Consider the following 8533-nt stretch of genomic DNA (forward strand, 5'->3'; position numbering starts at 1 on the left):
TGTGTGTGTGTGTGTGTGTGTGTGTGTGTGTGTGTGTGTGTGTCTTTCAAAGGTAGTTTGCAGGACTAAGGAAGGAGTAAGGAAGGCAAAAAGCCCTGGACTGTCTCAAGAAACCTGAGTTCTGATCTCAACTTTTCTTCAACTCCTTGCAGGTTCTTAAGGAAACTTATTTTACCTTATAGGGCGCCAGTTTCCTTATCTGTATAAATGGGTATAGTTATTTCCACCATGAAGGAGTATTATTAGGAAAAAATAAGAAACAAATACTGTGAAGAATACAGAAACAATTACTGTGAAGGTGGTTGTATTATCCTTCCTCTCCAGTCAACTGATGCCATAAGGGGGTTCCTGTATGGGAAGCCTTGAGGACGTGACATTGTGACAACCCTAATGAACTGCCTCCTTTCTTCTTCCTTTGCCCAGTTGCACCCTGGGGTAAGTGTGGGCCAGGCCACCACGGTGGAGATCTTCCTGACACTCCAGTTTGTGCTCTGCATCTTTGCCACATACGACGAGAGGCGGAATGGCCGCCTGGGATCTGTGGCCCTGGCTGTTGGCTTCTCCCTCACCCTGGGTCACCTCTTTGGGGTAAGCAGGAAAAAGAATCAACTTCTTGTTTAAGGATTCCAGGGCCCCTAAACCTTTCCTAACTTTTAAATTTCTTTCTGCCCACCTCACTGTCAAACATGAACATAATCCACCTGACTCTATCAGTCAGCACAGAGGAATCAACATTGTTCTATTCCTCTTTTGTGACCACTACATCTGGTCATTCTTGCCCCCAAAGTAGAAATGTATGCATCATGGGGAGATGTGGGTTTTGCCTATGGATCTATAGTCTGTCCCCGATGAGGCATCAGTGCCTTCATTCCATTGTGGAACCCCCATGAAGCCTGTCCTTCCGTACTTGCTGCTGGCTGGAGGCAAGGTGCCAGCCCTCAAGGACATGTGGGTTGTGGGGAGAGAAGCTGGGGTGGAGTAGGGGAAAGTGTCTCAATTATGACTGTGTCTTTTGCAGATGTATTATACTGGTGCAGGCATGAACCCTGCCCGCTCCTTTGCTCCTGCCATTCTCACCAGAAACTTCACCAACCACTGGGTAAGTGAGGGGAGAGGGACAAGATCCTGAAGCCCTCCTGGATGGGTGTGGGCTGCAGGTTCCATGTTCGGCTCCTACCTTTCATCTGGATGTGTTAACTGCTTTACCAGCACTCAGCTAAAGGGGCTGTCACAGTTTGACATGCCTATGGGAGCAGGATTCATTATTTTGCTAAAGAGAGGTTCTTGTTCATATTGTTCCTTCACTGGTTGGTCAAGGGATTTTTACTAAGTATCCATGGGATTCTAAACCTAGCACTGTGAGGACAGACAACTAAACAGGAAGTCAGAAACTTCTACTCTCAGAGCTCAGGATATGTGTAAGTAGAGATAGGCCTGGGCCTCATTCCAGTTCTGGCACATTATTGGCCTTGTGTGTGACCATGGCAAATGGTTCAGTCATTCTGCACCCCGGTTTCCTTAACATAAAATGAGGTGTTATGAAAAATAAGTATGAAAGTTATATGTGTGAAACATTTAGCACAAAATCTGGCATGGAATAAGTCCTCAATAAAAATTGGTTATGTTTGTGTTGTTTGGCCAAATGCCAGACAAACATACAGAAATAATTTTTAAAAAATTAAAAGCTGTATCCTTGTTTTCATGGCATCATTATTCACAATAGCCAAAAGGTGGAAGCAACCCAGTGACCCTCGTAAATGAATGGATAAACAAAATGCAATATGTACATACACTGGAATAATATACAGCCTTAAAAAAAGCAAAGTCTTACTCATGCTACAACCTGGATAAACCTTGAGGACGTTATGCTACATGAAATACACCAGTCACTGTATAATTCCGCTTATGTGAAGTATCTAGCGTAATCAAATTCATTGAAACAAAGCAAAACAATAGTTGACAGGGGTTGGGAAGAGGGAGCAATGGGGAGCTATTATTTAATGTGTATAGAGTTTCAGGTTCGCTAGATGAACAAGTTCTGGAGATTTGTTGTACAACAATGTGAACATACGTAACACTACTGAACTGTACACTTAAAAATGGTTAACATGAGGGGCACCTGGCTGGCTCAGTTGGCTAAGCATCTGACTCTTGGTTTCGACTCAGGTCATGATTTCACGGTTCATGAGTGGAAGCCCTGCATCGGGCTCTGTGCTAACAGTGTGGAGCCTGCTTGGGATTCTCTCTCTCCCTCTGCCCCTCACACTGCTTGTGCTCTGTCAGTCTCTCTCTCTCTCAAAATAAATAAATAAACTTAAAAAAAAAAAAGAAATGATTAAGATGATACATTTTATGTGTTTTACCACGAGTAAAAAATTTTTCAAAGCAATATATAAACTAGTGCAAATTGATAAAAAATAGAATATATATGTGCTGAGATGTGGGATAAAGGAGTAGTTTGGTGAGTCAGAAAAGACATGGTAAGTTTTGAGGCACTGAAGCAGTTTAGAATTTAAAAACAAACAAACAAACACTGATTTCTGCTTAAATAGTTCCCAGTTGTATGTGCCAAGTGCAGATGTCTGTTTTCCACCCATAGAGTTGGAAAAAGAATAGCCTTGCTCTTTTTTGTTGTTGTTGTTTAATTTTTTTCTTTTAATTTTTTTTCAATGTTTATTTTTGAGAGAAAGGGTAGACAGAGCATGAGCGGGGGAGAGGCAGAGAGAGAGGGAAACACAGACTCTGAAGTAGGCTCCAGGCTCCTAGCTATCAGCACAGAGCCTGACGTGGGGCTTGAACCCACGAACTGTGAGATCATGACCCGAGCCAAAGTCAGACATTTAACCGACTGAGCCACCCAGGCACCCCACTTGCTCTTGATCCCTTCCCCAAGTCTGATTATTCCTCTCCTTTTCCTACAGGTATACTGGGTGGGCCCAATCATTGGAGGAGGACTAGGCAGTCTCCTCTACGACTTTCTCCTCTTCCCCCGGCTTAAGAGTGTTTCTGAGAGACTGTCTATTCTCAAGGGTGCCAGGCCCAGTGACTCCAATGGACAACCAGAGGGCACAGGGGAACCTGTTGAACTGAAGACCCAGGCCCTGTGAAAGCTCCACTTGGCCAGAGGGAGTAGGAAGCTTCTGGGTTTATTCAGAGGGGCTGAGCCAGCCCCTGGATGAAGAAAGAGACTGGGGGAGGGACATGTATTTCTTTATTTTTTAATTTATGTGTGTGTGTGTGTGTGTGTGTGTGTGTGTGTGTGTGTTTTGCCTTTTGCCGTGTGAAATCTTTCAAGTTGCATTCATGAGCTGGTTTGTGCAAACTTCCCTTCCTCTCCATCCCACCTCTCTTCGCCGCTGAGTGTGCATGATTGTGCGTATGAATGTGAGTGAATGTGGCTGTGTCTAAGTTTTGGGGCACAGCAGGAGAGGTAGGGAAGGGAAAAAAGGTGTCATCCTTTACCTTCCTCTCCCAACCCAGTGTGGTGAGCACAGGAACCAAGACCTTTAAGCTTCGGCCTTTACCTTGCTTCCAAGTCAAGTTTATGACCCTAGGTTTCTGCAGGAGCAGGGAAGCAGGGAGTACTCTTCACAGGAGGCAGATGGAGACAAGGCATTTCAAGGGTTGGGAGGAAGGGGCTGGAGGCAGGGAGAGAGGAAATGGCGTTATTAGCCCCAGATCAGGTTGCAATTGTACCAGAAATTTTGGGGAAGTTAATTAAAGAGTGTAGTCTACTTATCTCAGGGACGCTTGCCCCAAGGACTTGGGTGGGGAAGTAGCTCTGAGAAAAGTGAACACTGGGGTTTGAACTGTTTTGTAAAGCCACATAAACTTGTCTACATCCACTGGCTGGGTTTTGTGTTCATTCTGGTATGATGGATCTCTTTGGAGGCCCTGGGCCAGTGAGCTCCCAACCTAAACAAGGGGTAGGGTGAGCCTAGAATCTAGAAAAAGTAACTAGTTTAGCTGTTCTGCCAGACATTCCCAAAAGGGCCTTCAGGCAGAAGGTACTTAAGCCACAGAAGGGTTCCCTAAAGTCAAAACAGGAAATCTGATGCCTGGAGCAAATCACGAGGTGTGGGGGGGAGGGCGGCAGTAGGAGGGAAGAGTCTTTGACCCTCAGAGTTTTAATTTAGTTAGAGAACTCAAAACACCCTTCAAATGGTATCTTTTACCCCTAGTTTTATAGTCTTCTTTATTTTCCTTTTTTTGTGTGTGCGTCTTTTCACTTTTCTCTCATGTGTCCTTTCATCTTCAGCAATTCTCTCTTCATATCCTAGAAATCGATTCGTTCTATTCAAATGATTAATATTTCATGAGATAATTATTCGTTTGAGCCCTATCTTCTTTTGTCATGGGCAAAATACACCCATCAGAGGAGGGCAAAATACACTCAGCAGAGTCCAGAGGAGATTCTCAACTTACCAATGTATATTTACTGTTGTTCTCTTCCTTTTAGGCGTTTGCACGCTTCGCAAGTTTTAAGCCTATCTCTCTAGCGTGAAAGGCACCCCGCCCACAAAAGACCACTCTAGCCCTTAGCTCAACTCCACTTCCTCCCATATAAAGCCTAATTTTTCTAACTAACCAGTGGGACTTTGGAATAATCCACTTGACTAGGAGAAGGGGAAGAGAATGTTTGTAAATTTACCTCTAATCGGATTTTGATTTCTATTATTTTAAGTTGGCAGAAAATTCACAGCACTGTGGTTCTTAGCTCAATATAGGGAATGGACTCAGATAAAACAGTACGTGTACTCGCTTCCCTTTTCCTTACTTCATCACCACCACCCCCTGCTCGCTTGGGGTCATATGCACCAGCCCAGTTCGCCCCGCCCCGCTCCCACGCAGGCGGGGATTGGTCTCGCTGAGCCGGGTGGCGGGAAAGGCTGCGGCCGGGGGCCTGCGGGCCGTTGGCTCCGCGGGGATCCTGAGGACCGGCGGGGAGCGGGTGAGTGTGTGGGAGAGAGGGCTCTAGCGGATGGCGTCCTTTCGGAGCCGCGGGTGCACTCTTGGCAAGTGCGGAGTCCCCTTTCCCGCCGCCAGGTTTAAAGACGGGGCGGGGCACGCGCTTTAGGTGCGCACGCGCAATTCTTCACCCCCAGTCCGAAGTAGGTGCCGCAGTGTTCCCCGTTTGCCCGAAATGCTCCTTTGTTCTCCCCGCGCCCCTCAGTACAGTTGGTCTTCGCGCAGGGGTGGGGTCGTGATGGGAAGGGGCTTGGAACTCTTGAGGTAGAACCGAAAGGTCCAGGGCATTTTCACTTCGGAACTTCCTTCCCATCCAGTTCAGACCCCAAACAAGCGCAGCTTAGCGATCAGCATGTCGCTTGACTTGAATCTTGGGATTTTACGGCATGGATTTCTCATTCCCTTCCCTCCTTTCTCTCTGGTATAAGACTTAAGGAGGATACAGTTTTTGCTTGGGTTTGTTAGCTGGACTGTCAGCCACTAATTAAGCTCCTTCCCTTGAGTCTCAATTCTTTGCCCTTCGAGCTGCTACCAGAGTTACTTTATAAAAAATCAATCTGGTAATTTCAGATTATATTTAAAACTCCTCATTGGCCACCCACAGTTAGGCTTAAGTCCTTAGTCGGCATCCATGGCCCTTCACAGTCAGATCCTCTCAGCTTCATTTTCTAAAGTTCCCTAACATTTTTTCTGTATCATGCATTTGACTCTGTCACATGGAAAGGGTGTATGCATTGTGCTGTTTCATGCCTTGGTACCTGTGCCCTGCTGTTCCCTCTGCTTGAAGTTCTGGCCATGTCTTTGCCAAATGAACTTCTCTTTCAGGACTGAGCTCACTTGTCCCTCTGAAAAACGTCTGTTTCCAGTCCCCCCCCCCCACCCCCCCCCGACCTTGGCCAAAGTAGTCACTTCTTTCTTTGTGTTCTTGAAGTTTTGTACCTCCCTCTATTATCAGTGTCGCTGATACAACCCAGTAAAAGGTTCCTGAGCTCCTAACAGGTACCATGCACTGTGCTCTGTGACAGGTGGACAGACAGAGATGAATAGGACAGAGTTCCTGACCTTAAGGAACTCAGTCTGTATGGAAAAACTCATGTAAATGAGCCCTCTGCAGTTACTGGGTGACAAGTCTGCCCTGGCTTTCTTACTCCTCTCACTTTATCCTCTCTTGAGCAAGCTTACTTACTGCCACAGTTTCACACACCTTGTATCCTGATGCCTCCAAATCTCCAGCTCCAACTTTTCCTCCCTCTACTTCAGTTCCAGTTTAGAAACTGTTTATTGATCATTTACATTGTGCTGGTCACAATGATTCCTGATCTCAAGGAGTTTATAATTTAGTGCAGTTGTTAGCAGTGGATTGAGTTAGAATCAGCAGGTGAACATTTTCAAAACACTCTGGTCCAAGCCCCACCCATTATAAATTTTGATTTTGGTAACTAGACTGACAATTCAAAGGTGAAAAAGAAATACTTTATGCCCTCAGGGAATATGCCCTCCTCCTAAGGGAGGAAATTTCAAACAATGTTTAAGTATTACAACATGGTCTGTAAATGCCATGACGGAAGTATATTTATGGCACAAAGTAGACACAAAGGAGAGAGAGGTCTCCTGCATGGAAAAGTCAGGAGGAGGTACCATTTGGGCAGAGCCTTGAAAGATGAAAGGATAGACTTTAGGGCATTCACGAAGATTGTCTTGAGAGAGTAGCTTAAAAAGTAATCAGGGAGATTATGAAGGACTTTGTACGTAGACATTTGCAGCTGCTGAAACTTTAGTTTTGTGTTACAGTAGTGCATGTTGTGGTAAAAATTCAAATAGTACTAAAGTGAAAGGTAAATATTTCTTTTATTGTAGCTCCCCCCATTCTCCCCAGAGACAGTCACCATGGAGTTTCTTATGTATTCATTGAAAGGTTTTGTTTTGTTTTAAGTTTATTTATTTTGAGAGAGACAGAGTGTGAGGAGGGGAGGGACAGGGAGAGAGTGAGTCTCCCAAGCAGGCTTCACAGGATCAGCTCAGAGCCTGACACAGGGCTTGAACTCAAGAAACTGGGAAATCATGACCAGAGCTGAAATCAGAATTTGGGCGCTTACCTGACTGAGCCACCCAGGTAGTCCATCCATTGAAGGGTTTTTTTTTTTTTTTTTCCAACGTTTATTTATGTTTGGGACAGAGAGAGACAGAGCATGAACGGGGGAGGGGCAGAGAGAGAGGGAGACACAGAATCTGAAACAGGCTCCAGGCTCCGAGCCATCAGCCCAGAGCCCGACGCGGGGCTCGAACTCACGGAGTGCGAGATCGTGACCTGGCCGAAGTCGGACGCCCAACCGACTGCGCCACCCAGGCGCCCCAATTGAAGGGTTTTAAGCAGGGTGGTTATATGGCCAAATCTAGTAACCATTTTGTGAATACTTAAGAGAACAAGATGAGGCAGGAAAAGGAGTTAGGAAGTGGTTGAGTAATCTAAGCTAGAGATACTCAGGGTCTGAACTAAGGCAGTACCAATGGGGATTTATAGGGGCTGGATAGGAGAGCTTAAGGAAGTAGAATTAGCCCGAGTTAATGACTTGAGGTATCTAGATGACGCCTAGCTTTCCTATGTGAATGACTGAGTAGATAGTGTCAGTCCCTAAAGAGATCCAAACTAGAAGTAGAGACACATTTGGGGGGAAGGTATTCCATTTTGGACATGTTGAATGTGAGGTATCTATGAGGCATAAAGATGGAGAATGCTATTCATTAGTGAAATAGGAGATCGGCACCATGAGAGCTCAGTATGGCAAGGGTATAGGTTTCCTGGCTAATGACAGAGATGGTGGTTGAAGCCATGGGAATGGAGGAGTTTGCCCAAGGAAGCTGTGTAGTGTAAGACTGGAAGAGAAATGAAGACAAAGGCCTATGAACATCTGTGCTTAAGGAGGAGAGAAGGAGAAGCCAATATGGGGTCAAGGAAAGGTATTGTTTTATGTTGGATTTTCTCCTCTCTGAGATGGAAGAGCTTTAAGCAACTTACATGGGGATGGGCCAATATAAAGAGAAGACAGGAAACATGAGAAATGAGGAACAACCAGGGTGCCTGGCTGACTCAGTCAATGGAGCATATGACTCTTGATCTTGGGGTTGTAAGTTTGAGTCCCACATTGGGTATAGAGATGATTTAAGAAAAATAAAATCTTAAAAAAAGAGGAACAGTCAATTAAGGGACAGGAAGTGATTGATTAATCACAAATGGAGGGCTTAAATTAGAACCAAAGAAGTCTGGGTGGGACTTGAAATATGTACATTTTTAGGCTTGGGCAGAGAAAGTTGAGAGAGTTCTTCCTTGTCTGATGACCTCAGTTGTTCCCTAGAGGAAAGGGGCAGAGACACCAAATGAGAGGTCCAGGAAGCAGTGCAGTTGTGGGGCTTGAGGATAACAGTGAAAGCTAGTAACAGTAGTTCCTTGGTAATGAGAATAGGAAGTGAACTAGGAACACTAAAAAAGATTTGCTGGGCCACGCTGAGGTTGGAGCCTGCACAGTGGTTATGTACCATTCTGCACGGTTGTTTGGTTTTCTTCAGC

At 45.3% G+C, this 8533-nt stretch overlaps 2 protein-coding genes across 3 annotated transcripts in view; both read left to right on the top strand.

Annotated features, from left to right (window-relative positions):
* Positions 1-3848, top strand: part of MIP (major intrinsic protein of lens fiber) — a 4409-nt gene extending 561 nt beyond the window's left edge. The window contains exons 2-4 of the mRNA XM_040491708.1: positions 424-588; positions 1019-1099; positions 2922-3848. Of these exons, the coding sequence (XP_040347642.1) occupies positions 424-588; positions 1019-1099; positions 2922-3107 (432 nt within the window). The 3' untranslated portion in view covers positions 3108-3848. The remainder of the gene's footprint in view (positions 1-423; positions 589-1018; positions 1100-2921) is intronic.
* A 1010-nt stretch (positions 3849-4858) lies between these two features.
* Positions 4859-8533, top strand: part of TIMELESS (timeless circadian regulator) — a 30523-nt gene continuing 26848 nt past the window's right edge. For both annotated transcript variants that reach the window (XM_040491705.1, XM_040491707.1), the window contains exon 1: positions 4859-4951. The gene's annotated coding sequence lies outside the window, so the exon portion shown is untranslated. The remainder of the gene's footprint in view (positions 4952-8533) is intronic.

The sequence above is a fragment of the Herpailurus yagouaroundi genome, unplaced genomic scaffold, assembly GCF_014898765.1.
Source record: "Herpailurus yagouaroundi ecotype Mexico unplaced genomic scaffold, PumYag 182, whole genome shotgun sequence".
In the NCBI taxonomy this organism is placed as follows: Eukaryota; Metazoa; Chordata; class Mammalia; order Carnivora; family Felidae; genus Herpailurus; species Herpailurus yagouaroundi.